The sequence below is a fragment of the Nuphar pumila genome, chromosome 5 (assembly GCF_984573655.1).
Source record: "Nuphar pumila chromosome 5, dmNupPumi1.hap1.1, whole genome shotgun sequence".
In the NCBI taxonomy this organism is placed as follows: Eukaryota; Viridiplantae; Streptophyta; class Magnoliopsida; order Nymphaeales; family Nymphaeaceae; genus Nuphar; species Nuphar pumila.
The window spans coordinates 114,659,367-114,682,081 of NC_143253.1; the positions used below are offsets into that span (position 1 = coordinate 114,659,367).

At 36.6% G+C, this 22,715-nt stretch overlaps 2 protein-coding genes across 4 annotated transcripts; one reads left to right on the plus strand and one right to left on the minus strand.

The window, feature by feature from the left end:
- Window positions 1-34: 34 nt before the first annotated feature.
- Window positions 35-9,294, plus strand: LOC149838238 (lysine--tRNA ligase, cytoplasmic-like). Of its 3 annotated transcripts, none has more exons than XM_090006465.1 (16): window positions 35-350; window positions 496-571; window positions 1,978-2,046; window positions 2,380-2,545; window positions 2,626-2,719; window positions 4,556-4,641; window positions 6,151-6,272; window positions 6,396-6,473; window positions 6,819-6,944; window positions 7,046-7,328; window positions 7,441-7,537; window positions 7,644-7,800; window positions 8,250-8,390; window positions 8,471-8,539; window positions 8,616-8,759; window positions 8,873-9,294. In XM_090006465.1, the coding sequence occupies exons 1-16, from the start codon at window positions 277-279 to the stop codon at window positions 8,948-8,950; spliced, it is 1,860 nt and encodes a 619-aa protein (XP_089862591.1). In that variant the 5' UTR covers window positions 35-276; the 3' UTR covers window positions 8,951-9,294. The 3 variants fall into 3 exon arrangements, with proteins under 3 accessions (XP_089862591.1, XP_089862592.1, XP_089862593.1); XM_090006466.1 differs by having other exon boundaries at window positions 6,151-6,266; XM_090006467.1 differs by lacking the exon at window positions 8,471-8,539.
- Window positions 9,295-10,306: 1,012 nt separating this feature from the next.
- On the minus strand, window positions 10,307-21,898 carry LOC149838239 (O-fucosyltransferase family protein). The gene is made up of 12 exons (XM_090006468.1): window positions 21,635-21,898; window positions 20,896-20,974; window positions 20,217-20,284; window positions 19,487-19,575; window positions 19,212-19,389; window positions 16,527-16,655; window positions 16,233-16,366; window positions 15,937-16,150; window positions 15,629-15,813; window positions 14,606-14,701; window positions 14,305-14,451; window positions 10,307-10,476 (listed from the first exon to the last, which is right to left on the minus strand). The coding sequence occupies exons 1-11, from the start codon at window positions 21,830-21,832 to the stop codon at window positions 14,310-14,312; spliced, it is 1,512 nt and encodes a 503-aa protein (XP_089862594.1). The 5' UTR covers window positions 21,833-21,898; the 3' UTR covers window positions 10,307-10,476; window positions 14,305-14,309.
- Between the last annotated feature and the right edge of the window lie 817 nt (window positions 21,899-22,715).

Genomic DNA, 22,715 nt, shown 5'->3' on the forward strand with positions numbered 1-22,715 from the left:
TTATCAAATGCGTGTCCGCCAAGCAAAACGAACCACACCGGAAACCGGAAACCAGACGACGAGCGAATCACATCCGTCCATCGTGCGCATATCGGTTCAGGACCGTTGGATTCTCAGCTTCCATGCAAAAACCCTCACGCTGTAACAGAGATAGTTAGTGACGCGGAAAACCCTAACGCCCCCCCTCTCTCTCTCTCAGACGAAGAGCGAAGGAGAGGAAGCAAGAAGAAGGGGGAAACCCTAGAATCTGCTTGCGAGCTTCATCTTCGATCTCTAATGGCGGACGCCGCGGAGACGACGGCGTCCTCATCGGAGCTCTCCGTGAACCCGATGGAGGCCAAGAGCAAAAAGTACTCGATCGGCCCGAAATTTCTCTCTCTCTCTCTCTCTCTCTCTCTCTCTCTCTCTCTCTCTCTCTCTCTCTCTCTCTCTCTCTCTCTCTCTCTCGCATTGCTCGGTTTTTTATGGCCTGATTTCTTTCTCGATTCCGTGTAGTGCTCAGAAGAGAGAAGCTAAGATGAAGCAGAAGGAGGAAGAAAGGAGGCTGAAAGAGGAAGAGAAGAAGAAGAAGGCAAGTCTTTGGTTTTATTATATAATTATTGAGCTGTACTTTCTTTCTCATTTTTCTCTGGAGATATGAACGTGAAAATGCCTCGCTGATTTCCTTTTTTTTCAATCTCTTTTTATCTGTTTTCTTAAACAAATTTTTAACGGATTAATTATGATTTTCAGTTAATCTCTTGATATTCTGCTGTAGAATTTGGTAACTTTTGTCATGTTCGGTTTTCTTTATATCAATTATGTGCGCAATTTATAGTCTCTTTGTTGTTTGGCATCGAATTTTACGGTATGAAAGGCATCTATTGGCATTCAACAAGCGATTAGTATTATTGTCCAAGGTTTTCTCTTTGTAAAAGGGTGATTTTGGCTACTTTTCGGCGCGCTCTGCGCTATCCTGTCAGTGATACGAAGAAAGATCGACGCTTTGTCAGTGATATGAAATTTATAGCATAGCACTCTGCATTATTACTATCAACATCACCGGCATTGTCTGTTTCTTATTTGGCTTTTGGACTAAATTGGGGAAGAGCTCATCATGGGATTTCAACCAGAGAACCATCAGTTAAGATAGTGTGAATCTACTCAGTCCAGCTATCTTATTCGATCCAACAAAGGAATTTACTCATGGCATCATAGACATAATTCATGAAATGTTTTGTCTAACATGTAACACTTAAGATGCTACACTCGCTATCAGCATTTGTATTTCTGTTGTTTTTTTTCATTGTTCTTATTCCTTTTAAATTTCATATTACTATGCCCAATTGGTATCTGGATTTTAATAACAGATTTTCATAAATAGACGGAAATTTAATAATAGAATGGTGAAACCAGAGTTACCGGAAGCTTCTTAGGTAGGTGGGAAGCTCGCTTCCCGGAAACTTGCTTCGGAAGCACGATACTCCTCGCTTCCGAAACTTCATGGGAATCTCGATTCTCCCACGCTTCTTCTATGTTTCCCACACGCATGGTCTATGCTTCCTATATGCTTTTCTCACATTTTTTTTCATGTTTTTCATGTATTTCCTCTCACTTCCCATGAACTTTCTCTAAATTGGTAACCTTCATTGTTAGATTTTAACAAAAATTTAACTCTTTTAGTGAAAAATCATGAAATATAAGAATGATCAATTTTATTTTAGTTTTTATTTGTTTCTTGTTCGATTCATATTCAGTTACCACATTGCTTCATTTTGTATTCATATTTCTCTTTCAAATTGATACTTTGCTTCCTGCTTCCTATAATTTTTAAAATGCTGCGCTTCTCGCTTTCGCTTCCCGTATCGTTTCCCGCTTCCACTTCCTAGTTTGGCAACCTTGGGTGAAACCATTTTCATTGCAACATATTTGCTTCATGTCAACATTTTCGTGTCATTACTTGCAGTTCATGATTGCACCTATTATATGTTTATGCAGGCTGCTGCTGCTACAAATTCACAGATTCAAAGGCCGCAAGCAGCTGATGAAGATGACCTGGATCCAACGGTCTGTTTTAATCTCTATTTCTGCTCATGCTTATGGTATTGGGATTCAAATTCTTATAGAGCTTCTTGATGTATACCTTTAGTATTCATTTTGTTGAAAATGGATAATTTGTATGAAAAAGAAAGAAAATTTGGATTTTTGACACATATCAAAGGTATATTTCAACAAATGCTCTCCCTCAACAAATAAATATTAAAGTGTGAGCTCTCTATTCATGCATGCACATACACATTTGTTTGTTTGTCTCTTGGCATGTGTCATATGTATGTGTACACTTGCCAATTTGCTTGTTTTATCTTTCAATGTGCTATTTTTTTGTTTTGATGGCTGCAGCAATACTATGAAAATAGGTTGAAAGTCTTAGAAGCTCTAAAGACATCTGGAATCAATCCATATCCTCATAAGTTCCATGTGTCTATGTCCATAAGCGAATATATTAAGAAGTATGAAGACTTAAATAATGGCAAACACATGGAAGATGTTACTGAATCTCTGGCTGGTACTCTAAATTGATTTTTCTTAGATTTTGCATGTCATTTATGATTTTTCTTTTTGTAACATCTATCTTTCATTCTTTAGGGAGAATTTTGAACAAGCGAACTTCCTCTTCAAAATTGTACTTCTATGATTTGCACGGTGAAGGGGTCAAAGTACAAGTCATGGCTGATGCAAGGTACTTGTATATCTTTTCCCTGTGATTTATGGGCCTTATCTCATGCTTTTATTTGTTTGTTTTTTCAATGTTTAGGCTGATTACTCCACTATGAAGGAATGGTCATTTGCATCAATTTTATTTGACATAATTTATAGGTTTAGTCCTCCCTGCAAATTTGTAAACAAGGCATTCTTAGAGGGGAGGAGCTAATTGAATTACATTGTCAAATTGTTGGTGCATTAGTGAAAGCTCTAGCAATCCAACTAAAACTCCTAAGCAACATCGCCTTTGTCAATTCAATCCAAGTACCAGAGGAGGAAGCTGGAGCAGAATCACTGAGCGTCTTTTTCCACCATGCATCAATTGATCATCATTCTCTATCAAGTTCTTTTAAGAGGTCGGAACTGACGTGCGAAATTGTTTGCTGAATTGACTCTCCATCTAGGCCACCCATTCCATCTCTTCCAAATTCCAATTCATTCTTATCTCGATATTTCCACGTAGTACTTCCTTTGTGATCAGAAACTACTGAAATAAATTTCATTTTGATTCTCATCATTGGTTTTGGTAGGTTGCTGCTCTCAATTCTCCTCTTCTATTTTGTATAAAGAATTAATAATAAAGAAGAGGTGGACAAAAAAAAAGCAAAGAGCTGGTGATTAGATGTCACCTAAAGGAAACAAAAAAAATCAAGATAGTAGGAATTCTAATGCAAATTTCCTGTCCACAAGGTGCTAATCCATGAGACCAGTTCTAGTCCATTTTGTCCTGGCTGATCTGCAATTATTCTCTGAATGTTTTGGTGAAAGGATACCACTAAAAATGGTTCATACAAAATGCTGGAGTTCCTTTCTGGCAATACTTGGCCATAAAGCAACTAATGCTGGATTATATGTCATATTTTCTCCTGGCATTTTTCCCATGTTCCAAGCATGAGAGTTCTCAAGTTTCTCTCCTTGGGAAGCTCCCAATCTTCATCAGCCCAAGTCAGACTGAAAAGGTGATTAACCTGTGCCTTTTGACCAAAATCCATGATGTGATTGCACCACCCTTTCAATATCCTTTATCCAGAAGGACAATTTCCCTTTCATTGCCAAGGCCAGCTTTGTATCTTCTATTTCTCCTTCAGTAATTGAGCCCACTGGACATCATTATCATGACTGCAGCATTCATATACTTTAGCTTTCTGCTTTCTACTCTGGTGAGAGTCTGAGACAAGTGGGAAGGGAGACTTGGTTCCAAGAGACATTGTCTTATTCTGTAGCCTATCCATAAGGCTTGTTTGAAGGACCTCTCAAATCTTTGTTGAAGTTGAACTCGTCTGGGCATATCATATTTGGACATCATATTGGGAAATATAGTGGCAAAACATAGATAAGCTGGTTCAGATCCTCTTTGTTCTTCTGTTTATCTATTGATAAAAAATTCCTTTGCTACTTTCTAGCGTATAACAATTGATAATTTTGAAATCCAACCCCCTGTATCGGAGTTGGGGGTAAAAACAGGCTCCTTGTTCTCCTGTTTGTCTATTAATAGAAATTTTCTTTGCTACTTGCTAGCAGTATAATAATTGATACTTTCAAATTCACCCCTTTATAGAAGAGGGGAAAAAACAGGTTCTGCATGATACTTGTCTTCATATTACTCTTTTCTATTGGAATAGGTCAATTTCTCTTTGTCCATATTTTCATATCGTGATTGGGTGACTTATCAATTTAAAGCCTATTCTTGCTTAAATCTTTGAATGCCTATAGTGGTCTCAGTTCCAGCATAAACCAACTACTTTTTCTTATGCCTGGTTGGCTATCATTTTGACTTGCAATTAGTTCTAATTTTGTTTAATGTTTTTGATAGGCACTCAGAGATGGATGAATCTGAATTTTCTAAGCATCATGCTGGTGTGAAACGTGGGGATATCGTTGGGATCTCGGGATTTCCAGGTTGGTAGATTTATAGGTGATATAGAGTGTTTGTCAATTAAGATTTTCAAGTTGTAGGTATAAGGTTTCTTTGTAGGCTTTACTTTTAAAGCATGTTAGCATCATTTTTCAAATTTACCCTCCTTTAGGAGTTGAATCAGGGTAGTTTGGTTGAAATGTGATGTTCTCTACAAAACTTTTCAGAATGATACGAAAACCCTTTTTAGTTGTAATATTTAGGCCCTTTTCTTTTTCCTGTTTTTCTGCTAGTTGTTTCTACCTGCACTTTAGGCAGGAAAGAGAAATTCACTATAATTAAGGAGAAATTCACTATAATTAAGCACTTCCTTTTTTTTAAAGAAACTAAAAAATGGACTTAATGTCATATAAAATGGCTAACTTTATGTTATTTTTTTGGAAGTTTTAAAATGCTGCCTAATTTTTTGGCATAATTAAAAAAAGGCACCTAAAGTACAAATTTTCAAAAGTTCACCAAAGTTTTGTCTGTAGTTTGAAAGAACCTTTTTAAAACTAACTGCAGTTTTTTTTATAGGCAAGCTGGGGTTTGGTGGACCCCTACCGGTTTATTATCGACTGAAAAATAAAAGTATGGCTAGACAAAATCAGGCCTCATACAGAGGTTGCCAGTCCGGGGGACGATCTTTCCAACATTTGTTCCCCCCTGCTTTAGCAAACTTCGCCAAGCATCTGGCCAAAAAATTAGAGTTTTTGTGAATTCTATAGCATCTGACCAAAAATTTCTAACTGCAGTTACTACTAACAAAGATATTACTATTTCACCCTCCAACAATTAGAATATATTGTGGCTCTTATATGCTAACATGTTTTTGAGAGGCTTATAGATTAGGAGGTTTTTAATTTTATATCTTCCTCCCTCAATATTTTATTTTATTATTTTTATTTATCCTTAAAATATATTGATGATGATAGGTGCATTTTTTAGCTATGTTGAAAACTTAAGTGCCAATTTGAAAATCACCCTATTTCTTTCTTTCTTTCTTTTTTGTTCCAGACCCCCTCCCATTTGGTGGGGTGGTTTTTGGCTAGTATTCTTGAGACAAATGAATGTTAATTATGTGGGCATGAATGAATACTAGAGTAGTGTAGGTCCTACTGCCTTTTTTGCAAAAGATTTTTTGTCTTGTAATGTTTATATGTGAGCTGTCTCCCGACTGATAGTTTGCAACTTTGCTAGACTAAGTAAATAATGTTATGTAGCTGGGTGTAGATAATTTCTTCCAGTACTTATTCCCTGTCTTAGATGCTTAATGTTTGATTTAATAATTCTAAAATATGCCCTCCCACAATTGGGTTCTATATAGTTTTGGGATCCATTTGAACGGATTTAAACATGTTATATGACTAACGGCATGATGCATGCCCTCTAATTGCTTCAAGATGCATAGCAATGTAATCACTAGTGAATCTGTCTTATTCTTTGATGAACAATATAATCCTTTTTTATTTTTCATAGATTAACATGTTTCAAGCATTGTTGCTATGCTACAGGAAAAAGTCAACGAGGTGAGCTTAGTATTTTCCCTAAAAGATTCAGTGTTCTCTCTCCCAGCCTCTGCATGATGCCCAGAAATAAAGCTGCTCCTGGCAAGGATCTTCAATCCAAAGTACTTGTATGGATATTCACTAGAAGTCATGTTTACCAAATAATTGTTCCTTTTTCATTTTTTTAAGTTGTAAAACCATGTGAGTTTTTAAAATCTTACAACATTTCTTGTCATGTTTTCTTTTCTCAGAAGAATGATGGGAAGCCTTCTGATGCATGGACTCCTGGAAATCCTAGGAATCCTGAAGCATATGTTGTAAAAGATCAGGTATTCTGATAAATTTATCCTGTATAGATTCAGCTGCAAACTTTGCCTGTATGGGTCATAGGATCCAGCTTTTACTTTATGGCATCCTTGAGGTTGTTGACTTAAAAACCATTGCTGTTTGTTTCATTGGGAATCCATGACCAGTTCATTTGAAGGGATGCAATCAGAATCTCAAATATGTTCTATGCTACATGTTCTTTGAAGGAAATTTTAAATATAGTGATTGGATACATTTGGACTATGTTATGTTTCAACATTCATCTTTCATCAAATGTTTGTTTCTGTATGTTTTCTTACATGAAAAAAAAAACAATATTTTTTGACAGAGTATTTACTGAATGATAGGAAACCCGCTATCGTCAACGGTACCTAGATCTTATGTTGAATAGGGAGGTTAGAGAGATATTCTACACGAGAAGTCATATCATTTCTTACATCAGAAGATTTCTTGATGATCTAGAATTTTTGGAGGTTTGTTACTATTCTTACTGCCCATTCAATTACAAGGGTTTTTGTTTTCCTTGAGTTCTTTCTTTGTATTGTTATGTTATCTTTATATGTTAAAATATCAGGTTGAAACACCTATGATGAACATGATTGCTGGTGGAGCTGCTGCGAAGCCATTCATCACTTATCATAATGAGTTGAATATGAAGTTATTTATGCGTGTAGCCCCAGAGCTTTATCTTAAACAGTTAATTGTTGGAGGACTGGATCGTGTCTATGAAATTGGGAAACAATTCAGAAATGAAGGAATAGATTTAACTCACAATCCAGAATTTACTACATGCGAGTTTTACATGGCTTATGCAGACTACCAAGATCTGATGGAGTTAACTGAGCAAATGCTGTCTGGTAACTCCTTATGACCATATAGATCCATGTCCAGAAATTTTCATGGCATGCTTTAGTGTTTGTAGCTTTTTTGCTTGGATATTTGTTCCATTAATTTGGTTATTTATGACAGGAATGGTCAGGAAGCTAACAGGTGGTTATAAAATTAAGTACCATTCAAATGGTTATGAAAATGATCCCATAGAGATCGATTTTTCTCCCCCTTTCAGGTAAAATTTTTAGATATTGGTTTTGTATCTTTGTAGAATTAGATCTTTTACAAGCAGATTTTATTCTAGGGATACTCATTTCTTGGTTGGCTGTTGTAAACTTCAGACGGATTGACATGATTGAAGGATTGGAGGCTGAGGCCAACCTTAGCATTCCCAAGGACCTCGCAAGTGAAGCTGCTAACAAATATTTAGTTGATGCTTGTGAGAAATTTGGTGTGAAGTGCCCTCCTCCACAAACAACAACTAGATTATTGGACAAGGTATTGTTTTATTCTGTTAATATATCAAGTTGAAATTCTCTGTCATTAGCATGAACGTACCAAGTTATTAGCAACTTTGCTTTACCGACAAGTAAATTATGTTGAACTAACATGAATCAAAGCGATAATTCGTGCATGCCAGTCCCAGTATTTCTGACTGATGACTGCATATGCTTCATGTCAGCCGAAAAGGATTCCTTGTAAGTGTGAGATAATTATTCACGGGTTGACTATTTACACTGATATACAGCACTTCCATTTTTTATTTTTGGTGGCTCTTTAGATGGATGAAATTCTACAATGGATTGTTTCATTGTTTTACATGCTTGTTGTAGATCCTGCTATATGCAAAGAAATTCTTTCAAATTATTTTGGACCCTTTTGTGGTGTTGGCTTTTCAACTCAATCAACTTTTTATGGCCTGTCATGTTTTTGTGTATGACTGCCAGCTTGTTGGCCATTTCTTGGAAGAATGTGTGAGTCCTACATTCATCATTAACCATCCGGAGATAATGAGCCCTCTAGCAAAGTGGCACCGGTCAAGAACAGGCTTGACTGAACGTTTCGAACTTTTTGTCAACAAGCACGAGGTATGGTAGTGTTACACCATTTTATCTTCGGTTTTCTCTCATGTTTTCTGCCGTTGTTGATGCTCATTTTCTTTCGTTAGGTATGTAATGCCTATACAGAGTTGAACGATCCTATTGTGCAGCGTGATCGTTTTGCTCAACAGCTTAAGGTATTGTGATGTGGTCTATGGGTCCATTATTGAAATATTTTGCTGGATGGTATTCCTGATTTTGTGTTGGTTCTAGGATCGTCAATCTGGGGATGATGAGGCAATGGCTTTTGATGAATCATTTTGCACTGCTCTGGACCATGGGTTGCCACCAACTGCTGGGTGGGGATTAGGGATTGATAGGCTTGCAATGCTTTTAACAGATTCCCCAAACATCAAGGTCAGTGCTTGGCCTATCTGCTAGGGCTAGATAAGCTGTCATTCAAATCTCAGGTGCTGCTTTCTGGAATACAATATAACAAACTCTTTTTGCCACCTATTTTCTTTGTACAGGAAGTTATCCTCTTCCCAGCCATGAGACCACAAGATGAGCCTGCTGCAAAATGTGACGCTCAGAACCTTTTGCCATGATCTTGAAGAATGTTAAAAGTTACTATTGAATTTCTTGTATTTATTCATCACAATATACGCTTTGGAATCAGTATAATTTTAACTATTTTGCATGTTTATAACTTTTATCCACTGTTGGGCAAGGATACAGTTGTGCCTTTCTTTTTTGGATGGTCACCATCCATCTTTCTCATTGTAGGATCGGTTGCAAAGGGTAGTCTCTCATCGTGGCACGCATCAAGGCATTCATTTAGTCGATAAAAGTTGCATTTGGTTGTAATTGGAAAGTTGACAGCAAATTTTGTACGATGAACTATTAGAAAATTGTAGTGCAACTCAGTATGCTGCATACTCTATTCATTGCACCTGTATTTTTGTAAGAATTTTTATGTAGGCACGGCAAAGTAATGAATTGATTGTTTCGGGGATGATATGACCATGTCCAGCTTCGTGCTGTTGAGATCTAATATGGCAGTTTGATTGTTTCTTTTTTATTTGGTAAATTTGGTGTCCGAATTGCCTGTCCCTGAGATGGAAGAGCTAAAATATCTGTAATGATTATATGCCTTCTTGGGGCCCTATTGCTGCTCACGTTCATAGTTTTACTTTTGGAGATTCGCTCATGGCATTTAAGCTAGACTAATAAACTTGAAATACATTGAAAATTAAACGTCTGGTTTTAATTTGATCTATGTTTGTTTACCATTATGCAAAACCACAAATAATGTGGTATCATACGTTTGAGAATTTTTTTTTATATAATCGTATTCTCTCATGGGATTCTTCCCACTTGTAATTCCATTAGAAATCAATTATTCTTCAATATCACAAATTTCAAAGATGAACATACAATGAAGGGTGGTGCCCAAACAGGGTTTATGCACAAACCAACACAACAATTTTACAGTTTAAACTTTAAACAGTCAAAACTATATCATGACCAATCAGCCTTTAATTGGCACTGACCAACGTGTTTATCTGAAGTCCAAACAAGGGTAAATGGTTGAGGATGGATTTTTTAAGCTTGGAGAGAGAGAGAGAGAGAGAGAGGCCATTTTCAGAAGTCCGGAAGCAAAACCTTCACAGTTACAAAAAAAATGGAGTTCGTGGCTACTTGAAGATTCAGTGCAAAAAATGTGCCGCTAAAGATTTGGAATTTTCTTTGTTTTAAAAAACAAGTGACGATTTTTTTCTTCTGCCGAGACATTTTTTACTAAAATTAGTGGCTTTATTCACGTGAAATTCATAAGAGCAAGGAAACCTCTCTCTCTCTCTCTCTCTCTCTCTCTCTCTCTCTCTCTCTCTCTCTCTGTATATATATATATATATGTGTGTGTGTGTGTGTGTGTGAACAGCTAATTTCTCAAATTCCATATACTCAAGTAATTATTTGCTAGATCAAAAACAATAAAAAATTACAACTACAAGCCAAATCACTAAAAGAAAATGACTTAAATTACGCCCCGAGGTTACTTTTCTCATATGTCAAGAATGGATGCCTGCAACCCAGTTCTACACCAAGATACATGCGATAGAAACTCATCCTCCTGCATACATGTCCAGAACTTATTAGGCTGCAATTGATTTGAGATTTAAGCTTTTACTTCAGAAGTGGCTAAAGCCCGTTAAGAACGAAACAGTAGACAAACAAACATGGTGAGTGCAAATTATTGCCTGATTTTGTACTCAATTAAAAGGTTGCAACCAAATTGTGCTGTTACCAGAAGACAGCAATTTTCGCCAAGTCTTATTCTTCGTTGATTCTATGTCTGACCTCTTGACATTGACACAATATTTGCTGCGACTTTTACTCATTCTTTGCAGAATGCTGGATAGTATGGTACTATCAAAAGTAGTAAATACTTTCCCTTCATTTTTTATTATTCTATAACATGTTTTCTAGAAAGACCTTACAGTTCGATCTCTAAAGTCAAAACACGTACTAAATCAGAAAATTTTGTCATTTGAACAAAACAAAATTTCAAAATCATCGGCTCATATAGCACCAATACTTTACATAAAAAACAATGAGGTTTTTTTTCTTGAAATAATTTGACCCAAAGCATTTTTTAGTACACAATTAATGGTAAAACATATAAAGCTTCAATATAGATACAAGGAACCCCCCGAGTAAAAAACTATAATTTTTTTAATGTTTTTTGCACATCTGACCCTCCAGATGTGATCTACGTATTTGATTTAGTGGAAACCCAACCTTTGGATCATGTTTTCCCAACGTGTATGTCAGATCTTTCCAGGTTGAAAAATCAATGACCTGCAATGTGCCAAATTTTCAGCCTTCAAAAAATCTTATTTTTACATCAAAAAAAATATGATCCAAGGGTTGTTTCCTACTATTTTGACCATGTTGAACACATCCATAGGGTCAGATTTGGTCAAAACAACCTCATTTGAGTTCCAGCTAGAGGTTTCCTTACCCACAAGGGTAGTAAATATATATAATATTTGGTCCTAATGAAGGTGAGGAACTATTGAGTAGAAATCACCTTTTCATTTTTTAGATTTCCTGTAGATCAAAAAATCATGTTTTTACATAAAAAAAAACATGATCCATGGTTAGCAAACAAATCATGTTACATTTATATGGTCAGTTTGAGTCGATACAGCTTGAACCTATGATTTTCAGCTTGGTAGTTCCATACCTTCATTAGTAGCAAGATTAGATCTAAGTAAATAAAGAGTAAAACCATCATAATTATGGTAGTGGGGGGGGGGGGGGGGGGTGCTATTGGATTTTTGGTGTTTTTTCGAAATTTGACCATACAAATGTGATCTATATGCTTGTTTTTATAGGAATCACTTCTTGGAGCATTTGATTCTGATGCATGGATAGGTTTTTATAAGGTTTCAAAATCAATGGCCTACAATTTTCATAAATTTTTGAGGCTCTAAATACCATTTTTTTCATCCAAAATGCATGATCTAAGTGTCAATTTCTAGTAAATCAATCATGTTGAACACATCTATGGGGTTACAACAACAGCTACGCCTTCATCCCAAAACAATTGGGGTCAGCGATATGAACCAAAAAAGAAAATCATTCTGGGTCTTCCTCATGAATCCTTCTCCTCCAATCATTTTTATCCAATGCCATGTCCTCGGTGAGGTTCAAAGCATTCATATACTTTCCTATCATCTTCATCCATGTCTTCCTAGGCCTACCCCGACCTCTTTTAACTAATATATTTTCCCATTTCTCCATCCTTCTAACTGAAGCATCATTAGGCCTTCGCCGAATATGTCCAAACCACCGTAAACGATTCTCTCTCATCTTATTTTCAATGGGTGCAACGCCTACCTTCTTACGTATCTTCTCGTTATGAATCTTATCTTTTATTGTATTTCCACACATCCATCTAAGCATACGCATCTCAGCTACACTCATTTTTTGAATATGATGTCTCTTGGCAGCCCAACATTCTGTACCATATAGTAAAGCGGGCCTAATAGTCGTCTTATAAAACTTTCCCTTCAACCGCAATGGCATTCTACGATCGCACAACACTCGAGTTGCACTTTTTCATTTCATTCACCCAACCTTTATCCTATGATTTACATCTCCATCAATTTCTCCATACTTTTGAATGATAGATCCCAAATATTTGAAACAATCATCCACTGGTATTTCTTGCTCACCAAGCTTCACTACACTCCCATCACTACTTTGTTGCTTACTAAACCGACATTCCATATATTTTGTCTTACTCTTACTCAACTTAAAACCTCTTGCTTCCAATGTTTATGTTTGTCTCCACACCGAAAATCCATTAGCATGTTTTATTTAGCATCATGCCCATTTTGTTGGTTAACATTTCCCATATATATATTAGTAATGATGGGGTGCCCGCAGAACACCTACTCCCGCCTAATAGAAGCTTCAAATTTTCAAAATTTGAGTGTTTCGTTGATCAGACCCTATAGATATGATCTACAATCATTATTTAGTGGAAAATAAGTTTCTTCAAAAATCAATGGCTCACAATGAAACAAAATTTCATGACTTAAAAAAACCTATCTTGATGTCCAAAAAACATGATTCCTATCAAATAAATTGTGTTAAGTACATCTATAAGGTCTGATTGAGAAGATGCAACCTACAACTATGATTTCTAGTAGGTGGGAGTAGGTGCTCCCGGAGCATTGTAGTATATATATATATATATATATATAGAGAGAGAGAGAGAGAGAGACATACACATGTATATATGTATATGTATAATTGTATATACATGAATATATACATATATATACTTTTATTGTATATATTTTATTTGTTGTAAGTACTTTTTATTTTTATTTTTTGTATTTTAGCTAGGGTCAACTAGTCCGTTAGACTAGTGTAACGGCTAGTTGGTGTCTTCTCTCTTGTATATAATGGGAATTCTCAGCCCTTGTATGTATGCATTCTTTGTGTACTTGCTCCTATTAATAAAATAATATTCTTTTTTTAAGTGAAGTGCTCGTTGTGATCTCTTTTTGGTGCTCTTTGTTATCTCTTTTTGGAGCCCTTAGTGGCCTATTTGTGTGTCCTTAGAGGCGCTTGTGAAGTGACTTTGTGCCTTGTGATTGCGCTCTTGAAGCTCATGGGTTCTCGTTCTTTTGGAGGACATTTGATTACAGTAACATGGTGGAAGCAGTGGAACTTAGCACAAGATTAAAGTATTAAAAGAGACAAATAAAGTAGCATGGTGGGTAGGGTCTTATAGTGGTTTACTTTAAAGATGGAGACTAGAAACTCAAAATAGACGAAGAAGCACAAGCTAATTAGAATGCCTCCAGCGATATTGTCTTTGTGCACATAAAGAAACTAAGAAATAAAACGTGAAAGGGAATTACTTAGATATCTCTTGAGTAATTCTCAATTAATATCTATATCTTATGGTTGATGAATCATTTACGACCATATTACTTCAAGTAAAACATTCAACCTCTGGAGTGACATGGGTGAAAATCTAGAAACTTGGAACAAAATAACTTGAATTGGAAGATGCAACATGCTCTGTACAAGACTATATGATAGTGCATCAAGCTGTTTCACTATTAGGCACCAAACGTTGGCACATTGAAGGTCTCCATGTTATTCAAGCTAATACTGTGGCAAAAGAAACGAGAATGAAATATATTTGTAGTCCAGTATTCTGGCCAAATTCCATTAGTTTATAGAAACTGACGACAGTTCATGACACTGGATAACAACACACTCCTATACTGAAACACATACATATTAGACCAGACCTTGGAAGGTCATTTTGCATAGCAACATTCAACAGCAACCAGAATCATATTCATCATTATAAGGAGAAACCTTATGCACAAGTCAATTCAAACATCCAGTATGGATGAGAAGACAATACCTTTATCACCTTATGCCATTTGTGTGTGTTTCTCTCTTACAGATGCATTCAGGATATGGATTCTCATAGAATGATTCCTCAGTGCGAAACCGTCCTCGACCCTTTATCCCAGGCAGAGGACCTTCCCTTTTTCTAGGAGCGCCAAGCCTGTAAGCGACAAAATAGTTTCTCTTGAACACTGATTAAAAAGTTTAAAGACATCTAGAAAATTGCTGCTGTCGGTGCATCATAAAGACATCTAAATAACAGAGTGATCCAGTTTGATTTACTTCCATAAAGGATGCAACCAAACGGCATTTACCTAAATCTGTGCATCTGAGTGACAAGTGATGAGAATAAGGGCCCTTCTTCAAGCTCCCCTGCTTCTATCTTATTAAAAAGTTCTACTAGTTCTTTCCTGCAAGAATAGAGAATAATAGAAGGTGGAAAATATTATGAACATTTTCTTCACAAACTAGACATCCATCCAACTAGTGAAAACTAGACGAAAATTATTATTTATCATTAAAATAAGATAAAAAGATACAAATGTCTCTTCTCAGTACCAGAAAGGCTTATTTACTAATTACTTGACATGCTAAAATTCAATGCAGAAAAGCCTGAGAAAATTTTATAAGAGAATCCATCATGTACCCTCTCAAAAGAGAAAAAGGCATTGGCTTCGATAAGAGGGGTGCTCTATTTTCAATCAAATGGACAGAGATAGGCATTTTTTTACTTTTAATTCCCTAGCTGTTACTCATCCAACAAGGACTATAGGGACCAAAAAAAGGAAAAAACAACATAATAAGTATCATTTCACTAAAATAAAACGGATTATCATTCATGAAGTATCTGGTATGGTGTTGCATACAGAGGCGTAGCTGGGGGGGGGGGGGAGGGGGGGGGCAGGACTGGGCTGTAGCCCAGTCCTGCCTCCCGAAACAGTTAATTTTTTTTTTTTAAAAGCCCAGTCCTAGCCCAGCCCTGATTCCATATGAAATAGTTTTTTATCCATTTTTGTAGCCCAGTCCTAGCCCATCCCTGACTGCAGCAAATAGTTTGATTTGTCCATATGAAATAGATTTTTATTAATAATTGCAGCCATTTTTTATTTTATCTCAAAAAAAAAAAAAAAAAAACGGGGCGCTGCCCCCGAACCCCCGACTATCACACCATTTTTTTTTCTACACCCCTGTTTGCCCCCCCCCCCGTCACATGAATCCTAGCTACGTCACTGGTTGCATACAGAATTCAGGAGGGCATCAGTTGTTTAAATTGGAAATAGAATAAGTGTAAAGGTTATTGAGGGCACGTGCTTGGCAGGAAAGAGGAGAAATGGTACCTGTCTGGGCTAATTGTCATACGATGGCCTAAAAATCTACGATGACCCTCCACAGCTCTTGCCATGTTTCCTGAATATGAAGGGACAAACACATCGCTTTCAACAGATACAATGTAATCTATAGCTGCATTCTGAGATGCATGATTGGCAAATGCTTCAAGTTCTTCTGGCATTGCCACTGTTTCCTGCCAATGATTGATCTTAAAGGTCACCAATCCTGATAATCAGCATATGTATGGGCACATGAACAGAAAATATCATTACTTAATTTTGTCATAGATTCATGCACATATCAGTTATCAACCAACCTTGAAATATAGGTTTGGGAAGTAAGATCTCAACTCTGCAAGGTGGCCATCCCCACCATATATTTCACCAGCAGCAACATATATTAAAGTAGATGGAGGATATCCAAGTGCTCGTAGAAACATCCCAACCTCTTTGGGGTTAAGTGGACAATGGCCTCCAATACGCTGTTCTGTTGAGTTTATCTTCTTTGTCTTCCAATGATTAGTATTCTCTCTACAAGAAAACAGTGCCATTTATTTATGAATAACCAAAAGGCAACGATCTTGCATGCAGGACTGTTTCAATTATTTCTTACCTCAGTACTGTTAATTCTTGAGCTTCATCATCAGTTAACCCATATGTACAGCCAGTAAAAGACAGCATGTCCTTCTCATATCGCAGGTGAAGAGCAATGTATCTTCCATGTGACCTCAAGCGTGCCACTAGCTTCTGTTTTGTCACCGTCATGTATTCTCAGAACCTAGTTTATAGGATATCCCATAGGAGATCTCTCAAATCCAAATAAACCCAGACAAAGCCAGCAAAAGAAGTTCTAGTTTTCATCACTGAATATTTCAAAGGAAAATAAAAAAGGAAAAACAAATCAGACCTTTCCTAGGTCCTCAATGGGACGGGAGAAATGGAGAGCATTATACATTGCACGACAGCGCAACCTTTGAATGTCAAGTGGCAGGTCATTGTTTGCAAGCCGAGAATCAGATTTTGGAACATGAATAACCTGTTAAAATGACAGCAACATTGGAATTTTGTGCAGAAATTAAGAAATTTAACAGTACACTGTTTTACCAAAAAACAAGAGCAGTTTTCTGACTTCAAATGTCATATGAACCAAACAAATGTTTACCAATAAGATGTGGCATTTATCACACAGACAAACATGAGTGCTTCTACAATTTCTATAGGATCAACCTTTCGTGAACAGTGAATAACTCCATCTTGATAACATATACAGAATGTCATACTTTTCGCATGGATAAAAGATATTCCTGGTATACCAACTATCGTTTGCTGAGTATGAAAAGAAATGCTAATTATCTAAAACTAAGTAAAGATGGAAACAGTTTGGACATTTTTTATCAATGTTTAATGTTTCATCAGCTTGATAATGAAAATTTTAATTGACATAGAACAAGAGGAAGACAACATAGAGTAGCACCCTGAATCTTTGACTCGAAAGCTATCTATGTTTTAATGGTTTGCAAGGTCAATAGTCACATATTCAGTCCCAGAACCTCAAGGTCTCATCCTCATCTTATCACACATCAATAGCTATGTAACACGGACTCTTCTAACAGGGCACCGCACCTGCGTCGCACCCGCACCCAGGCAGGTGCGACACTTGGACACAACTTCCTTTGTGTTAGATGAAGTCAACCACACTAAGGTCCATTTCTATCCAAAAGTAAATTCAGTTAACCCAAATGTTGTGAAAAGCGTTGAGGCGTAGCGAGGCGCTCCACCAAAAACTGAGGCGAGGCATAAAGCGTAAGCCTCAAAAAAAAAATTTGAAAACTTAAAAAAACTATAAAAAATATCTAAAAATACAAATAAATAAAAAAATGCTTTATTGATGAAACAACAAGCAATAAGAAATAGAAAATCTAAAATAAATACTAAAAAATATGAAATTAACATGTAAAATATCAAGGCGCATTTTTTATAACACTGATCTAGAATAAATACTACAAAATGTTTCATTGATGAGGCACGCCTTAGGCCAGCGCCTTTTGCCCCTCAAGGCGTGCTTTTAACAACACTGGTTAACCCTAATCAAGTCCATTTTTATCTCTATTATATATAAATAAATAAATGTGCACACATACACGTAATGTTAACTATATATATATATATATATATATACCTTCCCCGCACCCCCGCACCCAAGTTTTTTTTATAGTGACGCATTGCCGTATCCGCACCCGCACCTATGTGACATAGATCAATAGTATTGCCATTGCAGTAGTTATCATCCTCATACTGAGCAGTTTAACATATAATGAGCGGCCAGGAATTGGGAGTATTACGACATTTTCTTGATGTATAAGTGGACAAGGCTTTAATTCCTTGGTTATGATTTGGAATATGCCATTAACCGGCTTGAAAAAATATGCAAGCTGATTGCAAGCCAATGGGTACCCAGTGTCTCAACTCTCAATCCACAAACCAAAAGTAATAATAAGGCTTCCTTTTGTGCATAGGTAATTCCTCTAGCTTTTTTAGTTACACAACTTCTACTAGACTTAAAATAACTTTCTTTTATTGGCACCTAATATAACTTTTGTGATGAAGGAGGTTTCTCATTATTTATATGCACCACAAATTAGTCATATACTTACCGAAATATTTTTCCTTGGTTATAAATAACATATCAAAGAAATGAAAATTACCGATCGACCTTTGAAACATTGACAACATCACAAATGGAGTTTCTCATTTACCAATTGGCGTGATGAAGTAAACATCATCAGTTTATTTTCAGGTATCATGTTATCTGGGTCCAGATTTACTTTTACTAGAGTAACATTGAAAAACAGAAGACCACTATAATATTGAGTTAGAATATTGATCCATGGTAGTAATTGCCACAAAGGTATTTCGGGTTATCTTTTTACCGCCATAACAATTTCCATCTAACAAGTTTTACAACCATCCCTTCATCTGTCGTTATTTCATACTGGCAAACTGTACATTGTTTTGTTCTGCAGTCCATCTGAAGGGTGCAGTCAGCAATAGATGTTCAGCAGTAATATTATAAAACTCATTAGTTATTTTACTTATTTCTTTTACTATTTTATAAATGTGTATTTTATTATCTAAGCATATGATTTTCTTACTCATTTATGCTAATTCCATATATTTTTAAAAAAATTTAAGTGCCAAGATCTTCCCAAGATTTATCAAATAAACCTATATTATTGTGAGATTTGCCTTGTTGAGATATAGCCGAGACCAATATTTGTGACTATGATTTCTATCAAACAAGTGTAGCGTGCTCATCAACAAACTTCCCAAAAGCTACCATAAAAGTATTATTTATTGGCGATGACGAAGCACAGACAACACTTAACAAGCATCTCATAGAGCATCCCAGACTGCAGAGAAATATAACTAACAGAATCCAAGCTGCTGAAAAACTATTATGCCCATTTACCCTTGCACGTCACTTATTCAATAGTAATAATTAATATCCCTCCCTCCACATAAAGTCCTTTGGCCAGGAAGGTAGATCAACCACAATGACAAGGGTGTAAATCAACAATTGCACAGGACATACCTTGTACTCCTTCCATAACTGTGCTATGTCCTCATAATAGCTTTTACTAGACCAAGTTGTGAAGTGCTTTCGTGCCCTGGGAACAGATTCCAACTCTTTTGGTAGCTCTTTAACAATTCTTACATCTCCTCTGAGGGTTGTGATGAAATGATCCTCATCAAAAATGTCTGAGAAGGTACTGGTTTAAGTGGAAAGAAGTTAGGAAGATGACAAAATATGTAACAAAGGAAATAAATGGTCCAATCTTGAATGCAGAAACTTAAATAATGACAAACCTTGAATCTTGCCAGAAGGACTTCCTATCCAGCTGAGGAATTACCAGTGTAGCATTTAACAAGCGTGCCACAGCAACCATATCACATATCTTTGGAGACCACATCATGACAATGTTCATCAGAATCATAAAAGATAAAACCTTATCAATTGGAAATGACATCCATGAAACAAAGCAATGCATCCAATTTTGAGTTGGAAAGTCAATTGAATTCTTGCTTAGCTGGGGTAATTTTAGTGCAGCACTCATAATGCATGTTACAACCATATCACGTATTTAAGAAGACCAAAACCTAAAATGTTCAACAGATTTCATGAAAGATAACCATATCAAGAAGCATTAGCTCCAAAAGCATCACGAATTTAATTATGTGAAGTTCACCATGCATATTGCATTTAGGAAATATATTAATTCAACTGTAGGCCAAAACACATTTGTGTTTATCAGGATTATTTTCATTTAACTTTTTACTTTCCAAAAAGCAAAGTTTAGAACAAAATTTCTTAGTGAAGTATTCCTTTCTATCTCTAGCTTTGGGTTTTTAAGCTTCGCTACGACAAACATCAGCAGAAAACATTTCAATCACCATTACCAGTATTTCTTAGACAACAAACTCATGATTACTTCAGAGGTAGACCAATATTCCTTGATAAGCAAGAGATTGATTACTGAATTTTCAGATTTTTAAAACAGCAAATTTTAGCAAGATAGCTCCTACTTAGCAAACTTACCCCAGTACGCATTTGATTTAGGCCACCATTACTTCTCACTGTTATGTATCTGTTCCAAGCTTCAGGCGCTGTTAAACAGTAGAATATCAATGTTGGAGAAGATACAAAATTCAAAAAGTTTGTGCCAAAATCAAATAAGAGAATCATGCTTGGCAGTTGAGAGTTGAGACAGATACGGAAGTTACCAAATACTCTACTAAACATGGATAAAGCAATTTAGATGATTCTCACTTAGAGAACACACACACACACAAGAGCACAAGACAGAGAATGATAAGTGAAATGGTTGAGAATCTTATGTGACACACAATCTAGATGTCATTTCTTTAAAGTAAGCTTCCTATATGTGTATGTGTGTTACTTCTCACTGTTATGTATCTGTTCCAAGCTTCAGGCGCTGTTCGACAGCAGAATATAAATGTCGGAGAAGATACAAAATTCAAAAAGCTTGTGCCAAAATCAAACAAGAGAATCATGCTTGGTAGTTGAGATTTGAGACAGACACGGAAGTTACCAAATACTCTACTAAACATGGATAAAGCAATTTAGATGATTCTCACTTGGAGAACATACACACAAGACAGAGAATGATAGAAGTGAAATGGGTGGGAATCTTATGTGACACACAATCTAGATGTCGAAAGAGTATAAAAATAGAAACTCATAATCAAATAAGTACCTTCATAATTACGGGTAGGCTTAGTGCATGGATGGAACCCACGATTGAGAGGGGCCTTCCATAACCATTCTTCTTGATCCTGCAGATAAATCAAAGCAAAAATCTAGTATTACTATTTTAAGAAATAAAACTCTCTAAGAAGTGCAACAACATGCCGGAAAAATAATACATTGTCAATAAAACATAAGCTTAAAGGCAAACCACATGTGCCGTAGTATATATGTCTATGAAGGCCATGAACATTACTATACAACTACAGAAAAAAAAGCTTCACGCTTGCTAATGGCATCCAATTACCAAAAAAAAAATTATAAGAAAAGTGCCCCGTTGAATGGTTGGTTGCTATAATTTCCACAGCTTGAGCTACATACTAGACGGAGAAATCTACACATATAGTTCAGATGTGAGCAAAGGAAAAACACCATATCTAAACAATTTGATAAAATGACCATGAAGGTTCTTCAATCAAGTCAACTAACCACATGAAAATTTTACCCGATGCACAGGAATAGCATTGCATTAAGAAACCAAAATCATCAATAATAAGCTCGCGAAGAATTGGTAAATACCCGCTTCTAATCAATTTTCCCACATCACACATACACACACACAGAGCGAGAGAATTTTTCCGTTACCAGAGTACCCAAATCAAAAGCAACTCAGGAATTCCCTAGGAGCACATTTTCTAACGATACCCACATACCCAAATAGAGAGAGAGCGAGGGGGAGAGAGACAAACCTTGTGGAGTCCGGCATCCGGGTAGGATCGTGCGTCGTGAAGATTAGGAATCTGCCTGTGTGACAAGAAGACCAAGAGGAAGAAGGCGAGCGAGGAGGAGACGACGATGAGTATCAGAAGGAACGTGGGCACCTTCGCGGGGAAAACGATCCAGGAAGAGGAGGATCTGGAATGGGTCCTCCCTCTGCTCATTACCATCTCATCAGATCTCTTGCATCAACACCCCCACCAAGCATTGATTCATCTCTCTCTCTCTCTCTCTCTCTCTCTCTCTCTCTCATACATTCATGGGCTTTGGGCTTTGGGCTTTGGAGACCATCACACGTGTGGGAGCACCACTATGCGGAAACGCCCACATAAAAAATATTATATTGGTAGTACGCTCCTAAGGTGGGCGATGGAAATGATTACTTTTGACACAAGAACAAGAACGACTGCTCTAAGCAGCTGCTGGCAATTTCAACGATTTCTTTCAGTCCATAATTTGACTCATCTCCTCCACTGTTAGGCTTCACAAGTTTCCAACTTTGATTTTTGTCATAATGCTCGTGATTGGTGGTGCTTAATGTAACATAAGATCGTTAATTGATAGTCTACCTTTTATAATTTGAATCCGTGCTGCCAAAATCTAGGATGAAAAGGAACACTATGAAAGAACAAGTGGAAAGAAAACTTTGGCATGAATCTCTTCCATCTTGTTTTATTTGCACGTGGGCTTAAAAGCGAAGGCCCCGACGATGTAGCTTCACGTAACCACAAACATCAAAAACAAGTCTTTTAAGCGCACAAGCAACTCACAACACGCGTAGGAGCGAAAGTAAAAATACATAAATGCACAAACACAAAGTAAACAAGAAAGCAAGGACGCAAGAATGAATAAAACTTCTTTTATAATAACTTGTAAGTAGATTACATAAAGAGGGGGAGAAAGGGGCCCAATACAAGGGGGTTCTTAAATAAGAAAGTCTTTTGGGGACACTTGAGAGTGTTGAAAAGGTATATACATCAGAAACAAAAAGGTGAAAACATGGTGATCTAGAACACGCTCTCCCGCCTAAGTTGGTGTCATCCTCGACGCCAA

Bases quoted from the DNA above. Each gene is read 5' to 3' on its own strand.
- LOC149838239 (XM_090006468.1), bottom strand. From the start codon at position 21,832: ATGGTAATGAGCAGAGGGAGGACCCATTCCAGATCCTCCTCTTCCTGG. The intron at 15,814-15,936 runs GTTGGTTGATAA...AATCATTGGCAG, and splicing joins TCCCAAACCTATATTTCAAG to GAAACAGTGGCAATGCCAGA. The intron at 14,702-15,628 runs GTACCATTTCTC...CTATTCTTGCAG, and splicing joins ATGACAATTAGCCCAGACAG to GAAAGAACTAGTAGAACTTT.
- LOC149838238 (XM_090006465.1), top strand. From the start codon at position 277: ATGGCGGACGCCGCGGAGACGACGGCGTCCTCATCGGAGCTCTCCGTG. The intron at 7,329-7,440 runs GTAACTCCTTAT...TATTTATGACAG, and splicing joins AACTGAGCAAATGCTGTCTG to GAATGGTCAGGAAGCTAACA. The intron at 7,538-7,643 runs GTAAAATTTTTA...TGTAAACTTCAG, and splicing joins GATTTTTCTCCCCCTTTCAG to ACGGATTGACATGATTGAAG.